Genomic DNA, 26063 nt, shown 5'->3' with positions numbered 1-26063 from the left:
TACGAAAATTGAGATTTTCAATTAACCTTCTGAACAACACTGATCATAGGATACAAGAAGTTTCTAATACTATCAAAGATTAATTGTTTCACAATTTAAAAGTTGCAAGTATGTACTTTTAGCTTTAGATGAGTCATGTGATGTAAGACAGTGACTGCTGAAAATTTTGGTACATTTTGTCTCAAAGAACAACCAAATTTATGAAGAAATGTCAATTCATTGCCTAGAAACTCAAACTCATGACAGGTTTAATTTTTGATATTTTTCTCACCTGTCAAAGAATTTCAGCTAGACATAGAAAAATTAGTTTCTATCCTAAGAATGAGACTCCAGCTATGTTAAATCAAAAGATCAAAAGTACTGGAATTTTAAAGCAAGAGAATGTTGTTTCCCTCATTGCTTTGTTCCACTGTCTGATAACTATTGAAAATATTTATGTTGTTTTCCAAAGCAAACTCTAATGAGTCATGAATACAGATGTTAAAATTCTTCAATATATATGTGCAAATGCTATAAATTAACCATTGCCAAGGTTATGGAATCAGTAATGTTTTTAACGATCTGTGTTTTTATTAATGTTCCTTGGTTGAGTCATATGAGAATTTTTACAAAGACTTCCTGTACGAGGCATTCCAATTCAAGGGTTTCTTAAAATGAAAGGAATGCCTGGCATATAATCAAGGACAAAAAGTGTCAGTATGATAATTCTCCTTAATATAACACTGTGCACGAATAAGCTGAATTTGAAGCTCCTTACAACAGGAAAAATTTTACCTACTTAGGTGAAAAATTTAGTTAAAATAATTTAGTTAAAACGGAAACATTTCGTAATACAAATAAAAAATGACAACTGTACACATTTTTCTAACATTGGGTCAATATGCAAATTTTAAATGTAATCAATAGTGCTTTATGCAAGTTAACTGCAAAAAAAAAAGACAAATGTAAAGACTGGTTTGTTGATATGAATAAGTTCAGCTTTGTTTCCATTTTATGTAATGCCTTATGCCAAATTTGATGATGATAATACTGAGTTGAATTTACCTGAACAAGTAAGTTTTCAAAATGATATGCTTTTGGTTCAAAATCAAATCAATTCTTCCAATAAAAAGATGAACAGTTTTGTCAATGTGGATGCAAATATCAAAGTTATTCTTCTGATACTTGATGCAGTTATCGAAAATTTTAAGTATATTTAGAACAAGATATGTTTCCAAGAACTATGTGAATCCACTTTTCAATGCTGTTTTACAAATCTAAAAATGGATCAAGTAATTCAGACGAAAATTTAGAGTATGAATTAAAATGTGCTGCAATGTTTATAAAATATGCACTGGGTTTTGAAGACAATGGAGAAAGAAATATAAAATATCTCATCAATAAGTTTTACACTGGTTAAAATATGTTGAAATAATATTATGCCTCTATTGGGTAAAATAAAATATATTGTTAACTTCATCTGCTTTTTTTTTTTTAAAGATTTTATTTATTTGACAGAGAGAGATCACAAGTGGGCAGAGAGGCAGGCAGAGAGAGAGGAGGAAGCAGGCTCCCCGCAGAGCAGAGAACCCGATGCAGGACTCAATCCCAGGACCCTGAGATCATGACCCGAGCCGAAGGCAGAGGCTTTGTGCCCCTGCTTTGCTTTTTAAAAGTAGCTACCAGAAAATCTGAAATTACATATGTGGCTCACATTATACTCCTCTTGGACAGTGCTGTAGTAATTAAAACACTTTCCAGTCAGCTTTTAGAACCCTCTTGTTAAATGTGAACAAAGATTGCTAGAAATTTGAGGAAATTTGAGGAAAGCCTCCATTGTGAAAGATAGAAAACAGGTTAAAACAACCCAGAGGAAAGACAGATAATGCAGGGAGCAGAATAACATGGAAAGACACTGTATTAGCATCTTCAGAGGAAAAACAAAGTTCACCCATGAAAAAACAGATTATCCAAAAAAACCAAAAAAACAACAAAAAAAAACCCAAAACAAAACAAAATCAGAAAATGCACTTAGAATTATATATATGACAACAGCAACAAAACATTCAAAACATTTAGTAGCAGAGTTGGAGGATAAAGCTGAAAAAATTTTCCAGAAAGCAAGATAAAGATCAAAGATGTGGAGGAAGTGATGTCAGGGAAGATGGCAGAGTAGGAAGCACCAGAAATCCAACTTGCCACCTAGACAACTGTACCAGAAGAAAGTATCTAGTGATAACTCTGGAGTACAAGATGTCTATTTGAAAACTTACAGCTCTCAGGGGAAACCCTGACTGGTAAACTGCAATGATTAGAGGTGGAAGTAGGAGTCACCCAGACTCTACTGGCCAGCCCAAGAGATGAAATCCACACCCACAGTTTGTCTTGCTGGAACCAGAGTAGGCAATAAAAACCTTTGTCTCTAAATACTAGAGTTCTGGGTTCTGCCTGTGGGTGGCTGTTTCTGATCACGAAGGAAGAGCCTTCACAGAAGCCAGCCACTCTTCCAACCTCCAGAGTAATAGAGCTTCTGAAGGTCCTTGTGGACAGCACCTGGTTTTTCTAGACATTGAAAAAGAAAATCACATATGGGAAAACTTAGAAAAACACAGCCTCTGCCCAGGGAAATACAGCCAGAAAAATTTAAGCATTCACCGCAGACTGATCCCCAGCACAGAGACACCCTAAAACAATCACCTAAAACTCTGAAAAGAGGGAAAGCCTAATTTCCAGAGCTACTGAACTAGAAGATTCAAATGTCGAGTTTTCAACAACAAAAAATTCACAAGGCGTATGAAGAAAGAGAAAAGTAAGGCCCATTTGAAGGAATAAAACAAATCAAGAGAAAATGTAGCTTGGGAAGCCCAGAGGCCAGGCTTCCCTAAACAGAACCTTTAAACCAACGGTCTTAAAGATGCAAGAGCAGAAAAAAAAATTTTTTTAATAAATAAAAAATAAATAAATAAAAATTAAAAAATATGAAAAAAGATGCAAGAGCAAAAGGAAGGTTCTGATGAGGCTGGCAGATGAAGTGAGAAAATGAAGACGATTCTTCAAAGCGGCGGGGGTGGGAGGGGGGGGGGACTAGGCATCCATGAATTACTACTTTAGAGGGGAATGCTCTCCTTGGTTCCATTTTACAAAAAGGCTATAAACATCTTGAATACCAATGGCATAAACCCCAGAAGAGCTACTGATAGATTTGGCAAAGCTTGTAGATTATCAGAACCACTCTGTAAGGAGAGACCCTCGAGGACTCCAACTGGAAGAATCTTGACCTTGGAACCTGTAAGAGTCCAGCAGAGATCTCACTGATGCTCTGAGGGTAGAAAATAGTAATTTCCAACTTCCTAAGCACCAGATTGACTCAAGAGAGACACCTCACAAGCGCCCTGGTTTGGGGAAAAACTTCCTTAGGTCAGACCTTTATAGACGTCCATAGTTCCGTATAAAGGAGAGACCCTATGAAATATGCTGTATTTTACAGACAACAACTTGACAGTATATTTTCAGAATCTTAAAATGCATCTCCGTTTTCATCAAGCAGTGCCACCTCAGAGAAACAATTCTGAGGAAAACACTAAACAAGAAACAACAAAAATAGAGACTATCAGGTAATACACACACGCAGGAAGAACCTACAGTGGTTCCTCACCGGCTTGGTAATAAAACACAAACTTCTCAAAAGGGTTGGGAAGAAAGGTCTTTATGACGCCGGGCCTCAACTTTGACAATACGGGGTGCAACGGCCTCCTACCCCCAAGTGTCAGAGTCGCTTTCCCATGGGCTCCCACCCGCTAGGCTTACACTTCATTTTTAGTGCTGCACACAGCTCGCTATAGCTGTTAGTTGCAATCCTACTCTGACCTGCACCGTACCCACCCCTCCAAAACTCATCGGTCTTACCCACCCGACTGGATTTCTACAGGGTGGAGAACATGTGCTATTCATCTCATCTCTTAAAGTGCATTGCATATACTAAGCATTAATGAATGTTTGTAGCATTTCCAGAAATGAACAGAGGCATTATTTTATTGTGCTTCACAGATATCGTGTGTGGTTTGTTTGGTTGTTTTTGTTTTTTTACACAAATTGAAGGTTTGCAGCAACCTTGAATTGAACTAGAATTGAGCAATTCTACTGGCATCATTTTCCCAACAGCATTTGCTCACTTTATGTGTCACGTTTTGGGAATTCTCACAGTATTTCAAACTTTTCAATTATTACTACCATCTCTGCTACGTTGTTTTGTGATGAGTGATCCTAGACAGGACTACTGTGTTGTTTTGGGGCACCATGAACCACACCCACATAAGACAGTGAACTTGACTGATAAGAGTGAACTTGACTGCATGTTCTGACTCTTCCATGGACCCACCATCCCTGGGTCTTTCTCCCTCTCCTTGGACCGCCTGACTTCCCTAAGACACAACAATACCAAAATGAGGCCAATTAATAACCCTACAATGGCCTCTAAGGGTTCAAACTAAAGGAAGAGTCACACATTTCTCACTTTAAATTAAAAAAAAAAACAACAACAGAAATAGTTAAGCTTCATAAGGAAGGCATATCGAAAGCTGACCGGCCAAAAGCTAGGCCTCTTCCAACAGTTAGCCAAGCTGTGAACACAAAGGAAAGGTTTCTGAAGGAGATTAAAAGAGCTACTCCAATGAACACATGAATGATCAAAAAGCAAAACACCCTTCTCGGTGATAGGAAGAAAGTCTGAGTGGTCTGGAGAGAAGATCAAACCAATCCCAAGATTCTCTCAAGCCAAAGCCTAATCCAGAGCAAGGCCCTAACTTTCCTGAACTCTATGAAGGCTGAGAGAGGTAAGGAAGCTGCAGAAGAAAAATTCAAAGTGAGCAGGGGTTGGTTCATGAGATTTAAGGAAAGAAGTCACCTTTGTAACATAAAGAACAAAGCAGCAAGTGCTGAAGTAGAAACTGCAGCAAGTTATCCAGAAGATCTAGCTCAGGGGCGCCTGGGTGGCTCAGTGGGTTAAACCGCTGCCTTCGGCTCAGGTCATGATCTCAGGGTCCTGGGATCGAGTCCCGCATCGGGCTCTCTGCTCAGCAGGGAGCCTGCTTCCCTCTCTCTCTCTCTCTGCCTGCCTCTCTGTCCACTTGTGATCTCTGTCAAATAAATAAATAAAATCTTAAAAAAAAAAAAAAAAAGAAGATCTAGCTCATTAATGAAGGTGGCTACACCAAACAAGAGATTCTCAGTGCAGACCAAACAGCCTTATAAGAAAACGCCATCTAGGACTTTCCTAACCAGAGAGAAGTCAGTGCCTAACTCTCTTGTTTGGAACTAAAGCAGTTGGTGACTTTAAGTTGCAACCAATGCTTATTTGCCATTCTGAAAATCCTAGGGCCCTAAAGAATTATGCTAAATCTTCTCTGCCTAATGCTTTATACAGGGAACAAGACCCAGATGGCAACACATCTGTTTACAACATGGTTTGTACCGAATTTTGTAAGCCCACTATTGACACCTACTGCTCCGAAAAAAATCCCTTTCAAAGTATTACTGCTTGGGGCGCCTGGGTGGCTCAGTGGGTTAAGCCTCTGCCTTCAGCTCAGGTCATGATTCCAGGGTCCTGGGATCAAGGCCTGCATCAGGCTCTCTGTTCAGCAAGGAGCCTGCCCCCCGCCCCGCGCCTGCCTCTCTGCCTACTTGTGAGCTCTGTCTGTAAATAAAAAAAATAAAATCTTTAAAAAATTTCTTTTTTCAAAATATTACTGCTCATAGTAATGGACCTGGTCACCCATGATGGAAGATGTACAAGGTTGTGGTTTTTGTCACTGCTGACACATTATCCTGTCCGCAGTCCCTGCATCAAGGACTGATTTCAACTTCCAGGTCTTACAAGAAATACATTTCCTAAGGCTAGGACACCCATAGACAGTGATTCCTCTGTTGGATCTCAGGAAAGTGAACCAAAAACCTTCGGGAAGAGTCTCTGTTCTAGATGACACTGACATCTTTGAAGAACTGAAAACAGGGACTCTGCTATTTTACACCACTAACCGTAGTCAAAATGGTAGAAATGACCCAGATGTCCGTTGATGGATGAATGAACAAAATGTGGTATATACATATGACGGAATGTTGTTCAGTCTTGAAAAGGAATGAAAATTCTGACACCTGCTACAACATGAACCTTAAAAACAGTTTGCTAAGTGAAAGAAGCCAGACACAGAAGGACAAATATTCAATGATCCCATTTATAGGAGGTGCCTAAAATATTCAAAATTCAGAGACACACAAAGCAGAATAGTGGCCCCCAGGGGCTGGGGGCAGGACAGAATGAGGGGTTACTGTTTCATGAGCTTCAGTTTGGGATGACAGACAACTTCTGGAGATGGACAGGGGTGATGATTACACAACAACACGAATGTACTTAATGCCACTGAGTCATACTCCCAAAAAGGGTTAAACTGGTCCATTTTAGGTTATCTATATTTCACCATGTTAAAAACTAATTCAAAAGTAAGTAAATAAAAGAAGAATCACTGACAGGCGAAGCTTTATCCTGTCCTGTAACCTGACAGTAGTTTCTTCAGTGGAAACTCATTAAGAAGAAACATTGTGAAAAACAAGGTCTTCATTTTAAAGTAGACAGAATATGTTAAAGGGCTGATTTTTAATACCTGTCAATGCACATAAACAGCATAAAGTTAAATACTGGTTTTAATAGTATTATTAAATACTGCTAATTTAATTAATAAGAACAATTTGGTAAGAGATCAAAAGAAGTTTAAAATCTTGATTATCTGATAGGACATAAAAAATGAATTTAAGTACTTAAGATGATGGCCCGCATCGAATATCCTTTAGGCAATTATAGATAAGTAGTTATTGAAAACAAGCTTTTTATAAATATCATGCAGTAGAGTTTGAGGCAGCTCTCTACGGCTAGTATTTCTCCATACTGGAGAAAGGACCTTCACGTAGAATATAAAATATGACAACTCAATAAACCTAACTCTTTAAATGGAAAAAAACCTTGAATAAACATTTTGCTGAAGAAGATACATGAATAGCTATTGAGTACATGAAAAGATTCTCAACATAATTAGCCATCAGGGAAATGTAAATTAAAACCACAAAGAGATAGCATTTCAACCCTTAGGATGGCTATAATGAAAAAGGCAGACAATACCACAAGAGTCGGTGAGGATGTACAGAAACCTGACTGACTCGGGGCTTTAGTTCCCTTTTCATTTAGAAATTACTATTCAGACCTTGCCAATGAAATTCTTAAGAAATAATCCACTAGTACCTGTATACTCTATTTCTCTGAGGTCTAATTTCACAAACAAAACTGAAAAGTTACTCTGTATGATTTTTTACATTCTCTTCCTGCATTTCACTATCAGTGGAGTTTCTTTAGATTTTAAGATCTATATTCTCCAGACTGTAGGGGTCATCCAGCGCTGCTCGGAACAAAAAATGATGTACTCACCTACAAAACAATTTGGCGATATCCTAGGAAGTTAAACAAAATTTACCCTGTGAGCCAGCCACTCAGGCATCTACCTAAGAACAATGAAAATGTGTCTACAGAAAGACTTACACATCAACGTTCAAAGCAGCATTATTATGAACAGCCAAAAACTGTAAACAACCCAAATGTCCTTCAACTGGTGAATGGACAAAATATGGTATATCCATAAAATAGGGTATCATTTAACCATAAAAATAGGCCTGATGTGCTACAACATGAACTTAGAAAATACATTAATGAAAAACACAAGACCACATATGATCCTATTTGTATAAAATGTCCAGAAAAGGCAACTCTACAGGGACAGAGAGGTTGCCTGAGGCTAGGTGTGGGAATGGAGGTTAACTGTAAACGGGGCTGAGGGATCTTACTGAGTTTATAAAATGTTCTAAAAATGGATTGTGGTGAGGATTGTACAATTCAGTGAGTCTGCCAAAACTCACTGAATTGTACACTTGAAATGACCTTTATATGTAATTTACACCCCAAAAAACTTGCTAAAAAAAAAAAAAAAAAAAAGAACCTCTATGTTCCAGATACCCAGCTGGTACTGGTATAAAACCTCCTCTTATGAATGTTGGAGGCTGTAACTAGTGAACATCCTGGAAGAAGCCTCGTCTCAAGAATTTTACATATTTCTCTATAAATTGTATCTTTTTAAAAAAATCAGGGTTTATGTATGTTTGGAAAAAAACTTAAGACCAGATGAATGATCCTCCTAAGCCATTTTCTTTTCATGGCTAGAATGTCTCTGGTTGGTCCATTTAGTGACAACTAGGCAGACCAACATACCATACAGCAGTATCTGAACTACAAGCCTTTGGGGGGGGAGCAGGGAGTGGGGGTATAAGGAAGAAACCAAAAGCATTATCCAGAGGTAGTATTGCAAACCTACTCCCATTAAATCGCAGCAAATATTGCTGAGTCTCCATCAGCATTCAGGATCTCTTCACTTCCACAAGCCAAGTTTTCTGTTTTCGTTCTCATTTATTAGGGAGCGTCCTCAGATTTCAACTTTATGAACTTCTTGGTACCATCGCTGAATCAGAAGGGCGCCTCCAGAACCCTAGGACTTGAGACCTACACCTGACTCAGGGTTTTAGCTCCTCTTTCAGTCAGAAATGATTATTCACACTCCACCACTGAGATTCGTCACAAGAAATAATCCACTAATAACTGCTCTCTCTTCAAGTCTAATTTCACAACAAAGCACTTAACTGAGAAGTTATTTTGTGGGACTTCTACATTCTTCTGCTGTATTTTACTATCGGGGGAGTCTCTTTAGATTTTAGGATACATATTCTCTAGATGGCAGGGGACCATAGTATCAAGTTCCTATATTCAGGGCAAATCAAGTCCTATAAATCAGAGAACTTGGCTGGTAGAAGAGTAGATTCCCTTTGTAAAGGCAGCAGCTGCTACCCCAAACCAGTGGACTACTCCACGGAAGTATGGGCCAGGGTTAACAGCCCTTATAATTTTTCAAGGCAAGCCTTTTTTTTTTTTTTTTGGTATGAAATCTCCTAATTTTTAAATTTTAAATGGTGACAAGTTCCACCCATCCACCCACCCACACATAAACACATCTTACCATGCAGATCAACCAAAACATCAAACGGCTCAATCTTAGCTTGTGACCTTTGCCATACATCATGTTTGCACTCTGATTAAAGGGGGGCTGTACTTAGGATAAACAAACTTTTAAAAAAATAAGAATTTTCTTTCGCAAAAGATAATCCATCCAGAATAGCTCTGTTTTCAACACCCGTTTCCTTCCCCACCGCCCCCTTCCCCAGCCCCCAACCCATTTTCCTAGGACTGGTACTCTCACAGCTGAGATGGCTCCAATGTTTGCCCTCTAGATTCCTAATCCCCAGTCAGAGCCCAGAGGGAAAAACAGGTTGGGGTACTTTGTCCAATTAAAACATTCCCTGAAGACACACCGTGTGAGCTCTGCCGACTCGTTCCTGTTGATATTCTAGGGATTCCAGCATCTGGTATTTGAAGAGTATACCACATTCTCAGTTCAGAATCTTAAATAATTGCTTTTCTACTATAGAAACTTGCAAATTCCAATTTAGCTTATTCCCACAGCTTCAGAGAGGATCGGAGGTAAACTTAGAAATTGTGAGCCCCACCCCCTTCCTGCCACCAGTGAAAAAAACCCAAATTTAGAAAGGTCAAATGATGCGTCCAAGGTTATACAGTGAGCTGGTTGGCAAAGTGGGACAGAACTCAGAACCTAGGTTATGACTCGAGACCAGTTCTTGCTAGAAGAGGGAAATCTCTTGAAGAAAAAAAGGTTCATCAGTGGGTCTCGTGCACTCCTCTTGCTTTTTAAATCTGCATTTGGCCTTTCGGAATCATTGCACATCTCATCCTTTCTTCACTTTTCATCCGTTTACCAACTCTACTAACTTTACCAACCCTACTTACCATCTACCAAAGGAGAGTGGTGAATGGCAAAAAGTGTTTTTCCCAGCTGCCAACCCATTAAAGTTGTAGCTACTGATCAATGTGGTGGTAGTTTCCACCCTGGGTTTTTAATAAGGGACAATTTGATGAGACTCCACCCCCCCAACCACCTTACTGTATCTCAAGAATTACTCTCCAGAATGAAATCCCCGATGTCTGATGAGGCCTGAGTTACTCTTAAATGTCTTTTCACATTCGTTACATTCATATTCTCTCCTCCCAGTATGGATTTTTAGGTGTTCCACAAGGATTGAGCTCCGGCTGAAGGTCGCTCCACAGTAATTACATTCATAGGGCTTCTCTCCGGTATGAATCCGATGATGCTCGTTAAGAGATGAACTCTGACTGAAAGATTTCCCACATTCTTTACATTTATACGGCTTTACGCCAGTATGAATTCTCTGATGGCGACTGAGGAGTGAATGGGTAGGGAAGGCTTTCTCACACTGGTTACACTTGTAGGGCTTTTCTCCTGAATGAAGCCGCTGATGATAAATGACGGATGTAAAATGGCTGAAAGTCATCCCGCAGTCATTACACAAATAGGGTTTTTCTCCAGTGTGGATCCTCTGATGTCGCGTAAGGCAAGAATTCTGTCTAAAGGCTTTTCCACATTCACCGCATTTATAGGGCTTCTCTCCAGTATGAATCCTCTGATGTTTGGAAAGGGACGAGCTGTGACTGAAGGATTTTCCACAGTTGTTACACGTGTAGGGTTTCTCTCCGGTATGAATTCGCTGGTGTTGAATAAGAGAGGAACTGTCACTGAAGGGTCTCCCGCATTCTTTACATTTATAGGGTTTTTCTCCAGTATGAACTCTCTGATGTTTGATGAGGTGGGCACTCAGGGTGAAAGCTTTTCCACAATCATCACATTTGTAGGGTTTCTCTCCACTGTGGGTTCTGTGGTGTGGCGTGAGGGATGAACTGTCACTGAAAGCTTTTCCACATTCATTGCACATGTAGGGTTTCTCCCCTGTGTGAATTCTCCTATGTTTGGTCAGTGAGGCACTATAGCCGAAGGCTTTTCCACATTTGCTACATTTATGGGTCTTCTCTCCCATCTCAGCTCCCTCATCTTTATCTAAGGTTGCATCTTGATTTAAATTTCTCCAACATTTTTCACACAAAGGGGAGTTTTTTCTCTTAAGGGATGAGTTCCGCGTAAAGGTTACCCCACAATTACTGCACTTCTGGGTCTTCCCGCCAAAATGCATTTTCTGATGTTTCTGATGTTCGCTTAGGGATGAAGAGTGACCTAAGACTTTCCTGCCTTCGTTACATTTCCGTGGCTTCTCTCCAGCGTGTTCTTTGCGGTTCAGAATAAGGTCTGAATGAAAACTGAAGGGTTTCTTGCATTCATTATACCTCCGAGACTTCTTCCTTAAGTAGACTCTCAGGTGTTTAATTATTTCTGAGGTATGCTTGAAATTACTTCCAAAGGGGCTCTTTTCTGGGTCAAACTCCTCACCCTTACTGCCTCTCCCATGAGTTTTCTTTTGTGTGCCTGCAACTTGAGAATATTCCTTACTGCTACGTTTCCGGGACTCTCCCATCAGGCCATAATTACCACCCATTAGGCATCTTTCTATTATTTTATCTAAAGTTGATTCTTCTAGAACATCTTGATTTCGAGAGGATTCCTTCAATTCACCTCTAGGTTCACACTCTAAAAGAAATAACAAATAGAACGTCTCCCGTTTGCAATAAAGGAAGCTGTCCTCTTTGGGACTGAGATAGGGAAAGAGGTAGGAGTGACTATAAACAGTATGAATATGATCTTGGACGGTTTTCAGAATCTTAGGACACAGAGAAGGAAAAAATAATATAGAGAAACTAGGTAAATATAGGAGTTAAGAAAAATATTGGGGAAAATGAAAAGTTTGTGCTTTATAGTTAGAATAAAGATGCATGTTCTCACCCTCATTTCAAATTTCTGTAATAGGCTCAAACTCATTCTCTTTAGAGCCAATCTATTTTCTTTCTAAATAACGACGACAGCACAAACATTTATTGAACGCTTAGTAAAGGCCAGCCCCTGTATCAAGCACTCTGCTTGTATTTCCTTTAATCTTCACAAAAGTCTTATAGAGTAGGTGCTGATATTATCCCTGTTTTATGGATACGACAACTACACACACAAAGTAAGAGTAGGAGCAAGTAGCTTGCCTCACGTCACATGTGTTGTAAGCAACAGAGCCAGATTTTTCATCTATTCTGACACCAAAGCCCATACTTTTGATCCCTGTACCCACTGCTTCTCAAAGCAGCCGAATAGCACTAAATTTACAGAATAATGGTAATCCCATCATAGACGTGCAGCATTGCCAACGCCAAACTTTCAAAGGTTACAACAGTCAACCTTAGGGATACACTCTAAGCGGGCATCCACTCCCTGTCCCTCCCACACTACGGTATTTCAGTCCTATGCTTTCAGCCTTCGTCCTACCTCAAGTGCAGTCCCGTGGCACCTTCCCGAACAGAAACACCCAGGGCCTCAGGTTCAAGTCCCACAATCCCCACAGATTTCTCCAATATCATACTCTAATTACACTCTCTACAGATCTTTGAACCACATCATTCAACCTGGCTCTTAATCATGAGGTCACGCCATCACTTTCATAAACCTGTTTTTTAAAGAGTTAACTATAAAGCACAAAATTCTATTCCCCAGAAGTTAACCATTATTAAAAATTCTGTGCATTTTTTATAAGATTTATTTTAGAAAGAGAGACAGCAGGGGGGAGGAGTAGAAGAGGGTAAAAGAAACTCAAGCAGACTTCACACTGAATGAGGGGCTCAATGTGGGGCTCGATCTCACAACCTAGAGATCATGACCTGAGTTGAAACCAAGAGTTGGAAGTTTAACCAACTAAGCTACTCAGGTGTCTCAGTACTATTGCTTTAAATGTATATTTCATCACTGATCAATGACTTGGAACTTTTTTTTCAAATTTGCAGCAATTTAAGGTTTAGTGTTGTCAGTTATTTTTAATTCTGTCAGCTATCTGCTCAAGTTCTTCACCCATTTTTTTTTAACAGACTCAGCATTCCTCACTGATTTGCTTAAGTATTTTATAAATTATAGTTATCGACTCTGCTTTGTCTACGTGTTTTCTTCTATCTGTTGTAAATTAACTTTTTAAACAAGTTGTACATCTACATAATGCTTCTGGGGAGAGAGGAGCATATTTATACCATTTATATTAAAAAATAATATCCTTTATTTGGGTACATATACTGAAAACAACCAATAGTCTGACTTTTGTTAAGATGAAATAGAGCTAAATGAAATTATTGGTTTTCTCTTAAAAAATAATGTACTATTATATATAAGCAATAACTTATTTTTTAACTATAAACTTAGTATATTTATTGTTAAATTTTAAGGTAAGAGAAGGATGAAGAAAAAATGTAATCCCTCAGAGATAACCATGATTAACAGGAATGTTCTCCAGACATTAAAAAAAAAAATCTATCTGTATTTACATATTTTTTAAAAATTAAATTATTATTTATATATTTAGATATATACATGTATATAAACATTTTTTCCTTTTAACAAAAATGAGATTATACTCTCCAGGCTGTCCACTGGATGAATTCCTACTTATCCTTCAAGATTCAACTTAAATGTTAAGTAAGCCATTGTTCCTGTGTTCCCCATTCAACCCATTACTAATACTGTGTGGTTTGATATCCGTATTATGGCGCACCCAGAAATGCACTGCTCAGATCTCCAACTCTGCAGTGCTTACTTAGCCCCCCTGGCTGCTGATTCGACACCAAGGCCACTTTCCCATAGCTGCTCCCAGTCACTGGCAAGTACAGCAGAGACACAGGCAGGCCCTGAGACATAGGACTCCAGAAAGGTGACTCCGGCTGGTGAACTCTTCTTTGGCCTTGCCAAAACTTTATTAAATGGCACATGAGGTGCCTGGGTGGCTCAGTTGGTTAAGCAACTGCCTTCGGCTCAGGTCATGATCCCAGGGTCCTGGGATCGAGCCCCATGTCAGGCTCCCTGCTCAGTGGGGAGTCTGCTTCTCCCTCTCCCTCTGCCCCTGCCCTTATGCTCTCCCACTCCCAAAAAAACCTTTAAAAAACAAAACACTGCACATTAATCTAAGACACTTCCTACCCAGCCTTCCTTCCTTCCCTCTCTCATTCACAGGTGTTACAATCACCTCATGCTCTCACTGGTCTCCCCATTTTCCTTCACTGCAATTCTCCCCAGTAAGTCCCTGGCATAGCCAATCACGTCTTGGCATCTACTTCTCAGAGGACCTAAATGAATGGTCTCTCCAATAAAATGAGTATCCCAGGAAGGCAAGGGGTCTATTCTAATCACCTTCTCTTTTAGCATCTAACCCACCCAATATTTCAAAGGCTTTTCACAAATGACTTGGCTAAGCAACTCTTTTAATTTCTTTGCTTTTCATCAACTCACCTGGTCTGGAGCCTTTTGAGATTTCTCTTTCCAGCAGCCATGGCAGTTCAACCCACTTAAACTGGGAAATCAAATCTAATTTGGAAACTGGAAAGCCTGCTCATAGAGAAAAGAGTAAAAAATGACTGCTTCTGCACAGGGCAAAGATGTTCCAACATTCATACACAGCCTCGGGTTCTCCAGGAAAGAGAAGATGCTGTCAAGTACAGACGTAATTCCTGGAAAATCAGGAGGAACTGGGGAAGGTATGTCTTGATGGCAGCACAGTGATACTCAACATTTCCAGTTCAATGAAGCAGAAACTCTTTTTTTAGAGAAAACATTGCAGAAAAGTACATTTTCAGAAATCATTTTTAGGATTAGTCGTATCAACCCTGCATGCCCAGCCAATACAGTTAATAGCACTTATCTTTCAATGGTAGTGCTCAAAAAGATATACAGCTTATACATTACATCATAAAGAGATATCTTTACCCAGAAACTCTAGGCTCCTAAAGTTCTCCAGCAGCACTTCCTTATAGAGTTCCTTCTGAAAAGGCTCTAGCCTCCTCCACTCTCCTCTGGAAAAGCTCACAACCACGTCCTTGATCATCATGGATTCCTAAAGAACACACAAAATACAGTCTTTTTGCATTGGATTAACACTCACAGGCTCTAGGGGTTAGGAAGTGGGCACATTTTGGGCAGCCATTATCAGTCTACTATAGCAGTATCGATTACCTACTGTGAGTAAGAATTTTTTTTTAGGGCACCTGGGTGGCTTAGTGGTTAAGCATCTGCCTTTGGCTCAGGTCATGATCCCAGTGCTGGATCCGGGTTCCCTGCTCAGTGAGGAGCATTCTTCTCTCTCCCATCTGCTCATGCATGTGTGTGCTCATGTACTCTCTCTCAAATAAATAAAATCTTTACAAAAATAATTTTTTTCTAAGTGATCTGTAACCGTTGCAAATTATTCTAATTGATTTGTAACTAGTCACTTTTCTCAATTATTATGAGTTTTAATACCTGTTGATTCTCAGAGGTTTTCCAAATAGACCATGTTATCTGCAAATAACACACATTTGTCTTTTTCATACCAATATTTACCTCATTCCCTTATTTTACTCCTTTGGTTAAAATATTAAAAAACTACTAACAACAGCATGATTAGACATTCTTATCTTTTTACAGGCATTGTGAGAGCTGCTTTTTATTTTCCAATACCGTTCAGCTGGAGACTTTTTTTAAATTGCATTAAGGAAATATAATTCCATTTCCACTTGACCAATTTTATCAAGAATAACTAGAATTGGGGGGGTGGGATTATGGACATTGGGGAGGGTATGTGCTATGGTGAGTGCTGTGAAGTGTGTAAACCTGGCGATTCACAGACCTGTACCCCTGGGGATAAAAATATATTATATGTTTATAAAAAAAAAAAAAAAAAGAATAACTAGAATTTTAGTAAACTTTTTTTGTTGTTTTTCTTAAAGTCAGACTTGTGACAAATCCTGGTAACTCAAATAAAACAGCACCTAAAGAATGAGTTTGAAGAATGTGAAGGAAACTGTCTTCATGATTCTAATATCTTTATACCACTCTGTAGGAGCTCAATAAGTATTCACTTAAGAATGAAAACCAGTGAAAGAAAGCTTACCCGGGACTCAGTACTTGGAAGGACAGAAACCATTTTATTTTCTTCAGGGTTCTCCTCTTGGGAAATAACAGACTCTTGAGAGACTGGATCTAGGAAGGGGGGAAAGGACACTCTAGTCTTTCAAATGCATTCCTCAGACTAGAAATTCTTACACATGCTTCTCTGCAGAAAAAGGTCAGAAGAAAGTTTTTCCCACTCCTATTAAAACAGAGATAAAAGCCACATACACGCTCTTTTTAAAATCCAAGCTTTTCCCCCTATTCCATAAAATAGCCTTCAATAGCTAAGCTCGCAATAATCGGTTTCATTCAATCCACACACCTACAGTTTAAATGTGTTTTATTTGCATAAGAGTTATTTGAAAAATAGTCGTAGGCTGTATTAAGGTAAAACAGCATATTCATTTTATGTATTAATTTGTTTTTCTTCATACTCCTAGCACAATGCCTTGCAGAGAGTCGCTTCTTGAAAGAAAGCACCAAACTGGTCTCAGGAACACTCTCCTCTCCTGGGGTTGCCAGCAGATGCCTAAAGGCGGAAATCAGGAACCTGAACATATCAACTAAATATATTACATACCCTGAGATGTCAAGAGCTCTTCTTCTGATAAGGGTTAAGTATTTTTAAAATCACGCTTTACTTTCTTATGAAAAGAATTTTAGCTTATTGATTAGATAATCGAAAGGAATTAAGAATCAGAATTACGTAGAAGGGACTCTTAAGGGAACTGTTCTTACAGAATGCTACAGCAATAAATTCATGAGCTTCTTTACTGCTAGGGGCTTCCGCTAAGAGGCCCTAATTTTGGAGAAGCACCATGTTGCCATGACAGATAAGTCAGAGGTCAGGCAACCCCAAGGTTGAACATACCAATTAGCTGAGTGACCACAGTTGAACTCTGCGGAGGTAAATGCCACTTCCCTATCCAGGAACTCTTCGTAGAACGCAAACTGTCCCACATATGTACTGAGAGCTTTACGGTAGTTCATCTGATACACATACTGGGGACATGGGCAGCATATTAAAGGGATTTTATAAAAGCTGGACCCCATGCCCTCAAAGGGCTATCCACCCCATAAGTCTATCAATATTTTATGATGATATGTTACGATTCAGTTTATAGTTTATACATTGGTATGTGTATAATAATGGAATTTTAATGTTGGTCAGCAGCTCCTGCCTGGATGTTGCCCAGCACACATGGCTGTTTAAGATTCAATTCCTTATTTGCCCTGGTCACATTTCAGATGCTTAATGCGAAGCCCCAACAGTGCAGAATGCATTTCCAACGTCACAGACGGCAGGCGCCCCAATCTAGAAACCTGCTCTGCACACTCGGGAGGCAGGAGTTGAGACCTGCCCTGGACGGTATGCCTATGACTCCAAACGTGTGCAAGTCATTTCCTTCGCTCCTATGTTCTAAGATTCCCTTTTACTCAAGGCTGAAAGGAAAGAAATTAGTATTATACCTTATCATATTCAACCCATCATAAAAGACTAAGCAGATGAGAATCCCTTTCCACAGATTAAAAAAAAAAAAAAAAATGAAGGTTCCAAGAGGTTACGTTGCTTGCCCAAGATTACACAGTAAAAGGCAGGACTGATTCAGAGCCAGTCCCACCCCCAAACTGAGACTCCCTTTAAATAATCAACTGCTTTCTCTAGGGGAGTTTACTTTCACACTCTGAGATCACTCCCACTTCTTCCCACCATCTATAAATCTCACCTTCCTTTTCTTCAAGCATTTGGGTCAAATCCTCTATCAGGGTCACCACTTCCTCACTACTCTCAGGATGTTGGGACTTTACCCAAATCCTGATCTCCCCAGGCAAAATGGTCAGGAACTGCTCAAACACCAAAAGCTCTAATATCTGTTCTTTCGTGTGGATGTCTGGTCTCAGCCACTGAATGCAGAGATCCCAGAGCTGATTTAGGGCTTTTCTGGGTCCAGCCACTTCTGAGTAACAAAACCACCTGAATCTCTGTCTGAAAGTCTCTGGGTCTTTATTGTCTCCTCTCAGGATAGCTTCTTGATCCCCTGGAGCATCCATTCTTAGGACCTTGCTTGGTTCACTCGAGGCCAGGGTCTGAGGGTCTGGGGAGATGGATGTCATCTTATTCAAGGATACTACAGCTTGCACTGTGCGTCAGCAGCAGGAATCCAATTCCCTTTAGCCCCCAGTTGAATGATCAGTACAGTCCACCAACAGGCACTATAGACAGCGAAATATCAAGGGTTCCAAGCATTCAGCTTAGTCTTGCAGAAACTGTCAAAAAACAGAAGAGATTAAGTAAAACAAATTATTACTCCTAAAAACATTGTTCCTGGTTTGGTTCAGATGTATGCAGACATACACAGAAGGCCTAGAACAGCCCTGCCCAGCTGCTCCATCCAAGGTCTACATGAGAAGCAGAGGAGTTATTGAATGCTAATTAAAGATACCCTCTGGGGCGCCTGGGTGGCTCAGTGGGTTAAAGCCTCTGCCTTTAGCTCAGGTCATGATCTCAGGGTCCTGGGATCGAGCCCCGCATTGGGGAGGGGGGGGGGGGTCTCTGCTCAGCAGGGAGCCTGCTTCCCTTCCTCTCTCTCTGCCTGCCTCTCTGCCTACTTGTGATCTCTGTCAAATGAACAAATAAAATCTTAAAAAAAAAAAAAAGATATCCTCCAAGAAAACAATTTCTTCAGACTAAACATTCCTCATAAGCAAAACACATGAGAAAAGGCTCACTGCTACAAGAGAATCCAGTCACAAATTTACTCAACATCTCCTGAACTGCTGCGGTGAACGGCCTCCCATTTCCCACCAGGTGCTCAACTCACAAGTCTGATTTCCTATTCACCTCTCAAATTTCTCACACAACCAATAATCAAATTCTGGCAGTTTTATTTCCTAAGACCCTCTCCATGCTATCCTACTTAAACTACCCATGTATAGCTTTCTTCTATCCAGTCCCACACTGTAGCCTACGGATGCCTTCTAATATGCAAACCTGGGTCCTATCACCCCTCGTCTGTCCCAAGGTAAAATTCAAATGCAGAGGCCACGCACGAAGATCAGACACCCTGCCCTGAAGACCTCACCTCTTGAGTTCTAGCTGCCCGATGGACGCAGCGGCCAGAAAGAATAATGTCCCTGTTCCCACACACCCTCCATCCTTTGCTCCCAGCCATTCCCTCTCCTTGGAAGCTGCCTTCTTTCCCTCTCCTACCAAACTTTTACTCATCCGTTAAAACTTGACTCCTTGCAACGGTCACCTCTTGTACAAAGCCTCCTCTGATCCCCAAGTGCTCTTTTGCACTGAGCCCATCCTGCGTTACATGCGTTCTTTCATTCTGCAAATAACTGGCCATCAGGACACTAGGAGACACGCGTGGACAGATCAGGCAGGGTCCCCACCCTCAGATAACCCCCAGGAAATGACAGTTCAGCCTGAGCGAAATGCGCTACAATGCGGCAGGTGGAAGCACTCTCTCCCCCTGTTGCAACCATTACACCAGTCATTACCCACCTCCGAGCACAGCCCGGCACCCATGTATGCATGACGTCACTTACTCCTCCGCCAAATATTAAGCGCCACCCGAGTACCTGCACCGCGCTGCACCGCACCTGAGGTTGTGCGGTGACGAAGACACTCGTCTCGGTCTCCAGGGGGCCTACAACAGAGGCTTCGCAAAAATGTGACGCAGGCAGAAAGAAGTTCTCAAAGGGAGGGGGGCGCTGAAGACATTTTGGTCATCACCACTGGAAAGGAGGAGCGCTACTGATACCTACCTGGCGGGTACAGCCAGGGATGCTGCTGAACAGCCTGCAGTCACAGCACGGGCCCCCTTCCCTACGCACACACATCAAGGAATTTTCCCGCCCAAAATGTCCGCGTACCCAAGTTTTAGGACCGTAGGCGCAGGGAAGGGATGGAGAAAAGCTCCGTCATTCAGGACAGTGCCCACCTGCCCCCCGAAGCTGCGGCATCGGCAGTGCACGGAGAGGTCGCTCGGCTCCCCACCCACGCTCCACCCACCCCGCCCCGGGTGCATCCTTGGAGCCGGCGAGCTGGCCGCGGCCTGGAAATCAGGGGCCCGGGACAACCGCTACCTGCATCAGCACTCGCAGTCAGGACCAACGCCACCGCAATGAGCTTCTAGAAACTTGTCCTGCAGGACCTGCGCGCGCAAGCCGGCGAGGGGCCACTGCGCCTGCGCAAAGCCGCAGAACTACGATTCCCGGAATGCGTTTGTCCCGCTTTGCGAAAGTCCTGTGTTTTCCATAGGCTCCCACCTGGCCTGTTGCGCATGGTCATTGGGAAACGACTGGTGGGCTCGGCCACAGAATTATTGCTGCGCCAGAGGCCTAAAGGCCTGGAACCATCTCAGGTTTTCAGATTCATGATGCTCGGTCTCCTTGGTAACGTCAAACCATCCCTCCTCCTTCCTCTCTTTACCCTTCCCTGAAATCCAGGCAGGGAAAACCCACTGCAGAAGCAGATTAGTGATGCATTCAATGTACGCCATAGTTAATGCCACAAGTTGCATTTGAACGAATACTATTTTTTGATTTTCACACCTGCCACCATGCTCCAAAACACCATCATGCCTCCCCTGGATTATTGCAATAGCCTATTGAAGGCACTTTTCTGATCTTGTCAATTCTTTACAGCCAGAGAGATGGTTAAAAACGCAAAACAGAGTACGTCCCTTCTCTGCTTAAAACCCTGCAAAGGCTTCTCATTCCACTCAGAGTGAAAACCCACATTTTAGTGGCTTAAAAGGCTTGATAGAATCTGATCACCCATGACCTCCTTGATCTCTTCATAGAATTCCCTGCTCCAGTCACAAAGGTCTCCTTGCTCTCCCTCTTCTTCCAGCCTGCCTGGCATTTCTGGCTGCGTGTTCCTCCAGTAGGTAGCCCTATGGCTCACTCTTCCACCCCTTGATATCTTCTCAATGAAGCTCTTCCACCACACTGCTAAAATTGGAACCCCACCCCTCCCCACTCCTGTTTCTCCTTCTAACATACAATTTTCTGATTTGTTTCCTATTGTCTGTCTTGTTTTGTTTTGTTGTCTGTCTTTTTCACTAGAATATCAATTCTACAAGAGTAAGGATTTTTATCTGGTTTGTTCCATGAGGCACAATCTCCAAGCCTCATAGCAGTACCTGGTGCATAGTAGGGCTCAGTAGATTTGTTGAATTTATGAATGGGCGCTTGCCTGGATTCCTGGAGGCATAGCAAAAAGGGCTAGGGGACTGCAGAAGGATTGTTTGGAGGGTTCTAATAACAAGATGACTTTTGGAGGGGTGGAGTTGGGAAAGAAAAACATTCTAGCTTGAAAGACCCCGAGTCTTTAAAAAGATAGAGCAGGCTCAACTAAATGAACTGCTGGGTTCATCTCACAGGCAGCAAGGCAAGCTAAAGAAACTCCCACAGTCAAAAAGAAGCTATCCCAGTCCCAGGTCTGAGTACATATTCTTCTCCTCTACCCGCCTCTTCTTGTCAGGCTGAAAATCGGACATCAAGGAGAAGCGGGAGAAAGCAGAGGGACATGAAATAAAATTGGCTCTTCAGTTTAACTGGGCAAGTCAGAGAAACTCTAGTGGCTCTCATACTATATGCACCTTAGAATCACGGGGCATTCTTCATTTGAATATAAATTTTAGGACCTTCCTCTCCACAACTTGTTGTGGGTGAACCTAGGACAACACTACACTAGTTGAAATATTCTGTAAGTAAGTGACATGCTACATATGAGTAAATTTCCAGGAAAAAAAAATGACTCCTTGGAGCTGTGACCAAACTGTAACATTTGATTAAATGCAACCATCATGGTAAAGAGTGGTGGATTGTACATCAGTAAAGAAAGAGAAAACCACAGATCAATTGGTTTCACTTGTAAGCAATGTGGTGGGATCTCTGGTAAGAGTAAGCATGGTAAGGAATACTTCATCACATAAATGGGGTTTTTGTTTGTTTTTTAAGCTGTTGTGGCTTCAGGATGGAGAAGAGATTGGAGAGAGAAAACTGGAGGCAACAAGACTAGTTTTGTTAGGATGTTGTGCAAACATCCAGGTGGGACGATGATGGTGGTCTAAATGGTGATGAAGTAAAAAAGATCCAGGACATGGTAGGGGTGGGATTTGGGTGATTTATTGCAAATACTGATGGGTGAGAACAAATGCACCAAATGGCAAGTTATATTTTGTAAAGATGGCTGCACTGATCTATTTCCCATCTTGATATATATTATTATACAGTGTGATGTTGCTGTCCTTCCATTGAAAAGAAAATCTGTTTCTTTCCCTTCAGTCTGGAGTGCCAAAATAGCTGACAAAATTGTTGCCTTCCCATTGTCTGTTCCCTCACATTTATTCACTTTTATTAAACATCTGAGGATACAAATGAATTGAATATGGTATGAGAGTTTAATGCAATTGGACACTAATAGTCAAGATGAAAAATGAATCACAATGGATTACTTAGTGCCTATTGTCTCATAAAAGACAGCATAGATGTTTCCCTGAGATTCATTTTCCTGGTACCAAATTCTAAAAAGAAGTATTCCTTGAGTACAGGAAATTGGAAAACATCGTGGTCAATTTCTTCAAATGGATTTTATTTTTTAGAAATGAAAAAATGTTACTAATGAAGTAAAAAATAGTTCAGTGAGCATGAATAAAATCTTAAGGCAAAACCCTACCTCTGGAGGTTAGTGGATCCAACCGAGCTAAAGGAAACAAGGCACTGGGGAAGGTAGAAGAAATTGAACAATACCTTCAAAATGATGAGGAGTGGTTATTTCCAACCTAGAATTCTATCCCGGTCATCCTGGGTATTTCAGTTGGAGATTACAGAAATGTTTAGACATACAGGTCCCCAATGTTCGTCTCCTAGTCTCCCTGTCTCAGGAAGCTTCTAGATGAGAGATCAGCAAACTATGGTCTTTAGTCTGAATTACCCCACTGTTTTTTTTAAATACAGTTTTATTGGAACACAACATGCTCCCTTGTTTCTGTAGTGGTCATGACTGCTCTCATTTTATAATGCCAGAGTTGAGTAGTTGTGACAGAAACTCTGTGGCCCACAACGCCTAAACTATATATTAGTAAGCGCTTCACAGGAAAGGTTTGCTGATAAGGAACATAAAGATATAGGGAGGGGAAACGATGAGGGTATCAGGCAAACTTTAGAAAGGTAGACAAGGCGTGCCTGAGCGGCTGTCAGTGAAGTGTCCTACTTTGGCTCGGGTCTTGATCTCTAGGGGGTGGGAGTGCTGGGATGGAGCCCGACCTTGACTCTTGGGCTCAAGTAAGGAGTATGCCTGTCCCTTTGATCCTCCCCTTGCTTGTGCTCATGTGTGTATACTCTCTCTCTCCAATAAATAAATAAAATCTTTAAAAAATAAGGTAGAAGAATAATGAGTCAAGGTTGACAAGAGAGGAGGGAGTTGCAAGAAATGTTTGATGTTTGAGAGATGTCAGAGAGGCTAAGCTGTCTTGAAAAGCTGCTAAATATGGTATAATACGGGGGGTGTGCAAAATGGGTGAAGTTGATCAAAAGGTACAAACTTCCAGTTACAAGATAATAATGTCCTAGGGATATAATGTACAGCATGGTGACTACAATTAACGAAACCTTATGGTTTGAAAGTTGCTAAAAGGGGCGCCTGGGTGGCTCAGTGGGTTAAAGCCTCTGCCTTCGGCTCAGGTCATGATCCCAGGGTCCTGGGATCGAGCCCCGCATCAAGCCCCGCATCGGGCTCTCTGCTCGGCAGGGAGCCTGCTTCCTCCTCTCTCTGCCTGCCTCTCTGCCTACTTGTGATCTCTGTCTGTCAAATAAATAAATAAAATCTTAAAAAAAAAATGTCTTGAAAGTTGCTAAAAGAGTAGATCTTAAAATTCCTTGCAAGAAAACCTTTATGGGTGGTGACGGATGTTAACTAAGCTTACTGTTGTGATCATTTAGTAATATATACATATATTGGTTGTATATCTAGAAGGAATATAATGCCATATGTCAATTGTAGCTAAATTTTAAAAATACATACATATGTACTAAGTTTTGAAAATTAAATTCTTTGAGGTGCCTGAGTGGCTCAGTCAGTTAAGCAGCTGCCTTTGTTTCCGGTCATGATCCCAGGGTCCTGGACTGAGCTCCACATCTGGCTCCCTGCTCAGTGGGAAACCTGTTTCTCTCTCTCCCACTCTCCCTGCTTGTGTTCCCTCTCTCACTGTGTCTTTCTCTGTCAAATGAATAAATAAAATCCTTTTTAAAAATTACCTTTTAAAAAATAAAAAATCTTATTTAGATGCTACATATATATTTTTAATTATTTTAAATATTTTATTTTATTTATTTGACACAGAGAGAGAGAGATCACAAGTAGGTGGAGAGGCAGGCAGAGAGAGAGGGGGAAGCCGGCTTCCTGCTGAGCAGAGAGCCTGATGCAGGGCTCGATCCCAGGATCCTGAGATCATGACCTGAGCTGAAAGCAGAGGCTTAACCCACTGAGGCCCCCAGGAGCCCATTTTTTAATTTTTAGTTTAAATTCAGTTTCAGGGTCACCTGGGTGACTCAGTCAGTTAAGCGTCCATCTTAGGCTCAGGTCATGATCCCAGGGTCCTGGGATGGTCCCACATTGGGCTCTCTGCTGGGAAGGGAGCCTACTTCTCCCTCCCCATCTTCCTGCTGTTCCCACTGCTTGTATTCTCTCTCTCTGTCAAATAAATAAATAAAATATTTAAAAAATAAATTCAAGCTGGAACCTGGGTGGCTCAGTGGGTTAAAGCCTCTGCCTTCAGCTCAGGTTATGATCCCAGGGTCCTGGGATCGAGCCCTGCATTGGGGTCTGCTCAGCAGGGAGCCTGCTTCTCCCCCCTCCGCCCCCCCCGCCTGCCTCTCCACCTACTTGAGATCTCTGTCTGTCAAATAAATAAATAAAATCTTTTAAAAAAATAAAGAAATTCAATTTTGTTAATATACACTGTATTATTAGTTTCAGGGATAGAATTTAGTTTTATGTATATAGTTTAAAGAAGTAACAGAGAGTTTTATTTTATTGTTATTTTTTAAAGATTTATTTATTTATTTGAGAGAGAGATTGAGAACGAGCACGAGCTGGAGGGGTGAAGGGAGAGGGAGAGAAAATCTCAAGTAGACTCCACATTGAGCACAGAGCCTGACACAGAGCCTGGTTTGATTTCAAGACCTTGAGATCACAACCTGAGCCAGAACCAAGAGTTGGATGTTAACTGGCTGTGCCACCCAGGTGCCCCCATTTTTATTCAAAATTGCTAATATTTACAATAGAATTTGCTGTCAAAATTTCTCCCTTTCAGTTATTTATAATGGAAAATTTTAGATGCCAATCTAATAATATGTAAATAGATTACACTGTTTTTCAAACATTTTTTGGGGGGGGAGGAATGTAAACAAAAATCTTTGAAACCACTGTCTAAAGGAAATCAGGGGAGATATCCCTTCTGATATAGGGATAAATTTTATCACTAGAGGAAATATTGCCTTATCCTCTAAGACGCAAGGTGTAGTATTGTCTTGGACCAGGTCAGCTTTTAGCCTTTTTCCACTTATATTTGGGAGGGAAAAATAAAGTGAATGATTGGTTTTGCCAAAGGTTGGGAATTGATTGAGGATAGAAACCAAGGAAGGAAGGACTTGGATTCATTGCCATCCTTGGAGTTCAGGCTAAGAATGGAGCACGTGGTACTTAGAGGATACACAGACCAGAAAGCAGTGGAAACGTTCCAGGCAATGGGAAGAATCCGAAATGTACTCTAAATCCATGGGAATTAGGGAGTAAAACAGTGGAAGGATTCTATATAGTGCTTAGAGACTGATGTTTCTGAATTTGATTTTTAGAAGTGGAATGTTTTGAGTCCTGACATGGTTTTATGTGTAGTGAAACATGTTTTTTATTTAATAACTGACGGAGGAACAGGGATGAAGATCATGAGAGCTGCAGACTCTGTTGGCAGACCGGATCCAGTCCCTGACTACTTC

General features: G+C 41.0%; 1 protein-coding gene across 1 annotated transcript; it reads right to left on the bottom strand.

Moving 5' to 3' along the window:
- Positions 1-10095: 10095 nt before the first annotated feature.
- LOC111146110 (zinc finger protein 483) lies at positions 10096-20184 on the bottom strand. Its single transcript, XM_022501504.1, has 6 exons — positions 20145-20184; positions 17777-18317; positions 16051-16139; positions 14889-15015; positions 14415-14510; positions 10096-11636 (listed from the first exon to the last, which is right to left on the bottom strand). The coding sequence occupies exons 2-6, from the start codon at positions 18162-18164 to the stop codon at positions 10096-10098; spliced, it is 2241 nt and encodes a 746-aa protein (XP_022357212.1). The 5' UTR covers positions 18165-18317; positions 20145-20184.
- Positions 20185-26063: the final 5879 nt, after the last annotated feature.

This window comes from Enhydra lutris, unplaced genomic scaffold, assembly GCF_002288905.1.
Source record: "Enhydra lutris kenyoni isolate GAN:26980312 unplaced genomic scaffold, ASM228890v2 scaffoldscaffold13, whole genome shotgun sequence".
Classification (NCBI taxonomy): Eukaryota; Metazoa; Chordata; class Mammalia; order Carnivora; family Mustelidae; genus Enhydra; species Enhydra lutris.
The sequence above is the reverse complement of the archived record's forward strand: the minus strand, read 5'-3'. Positions and strand labels throughout refer to the sequence as shown.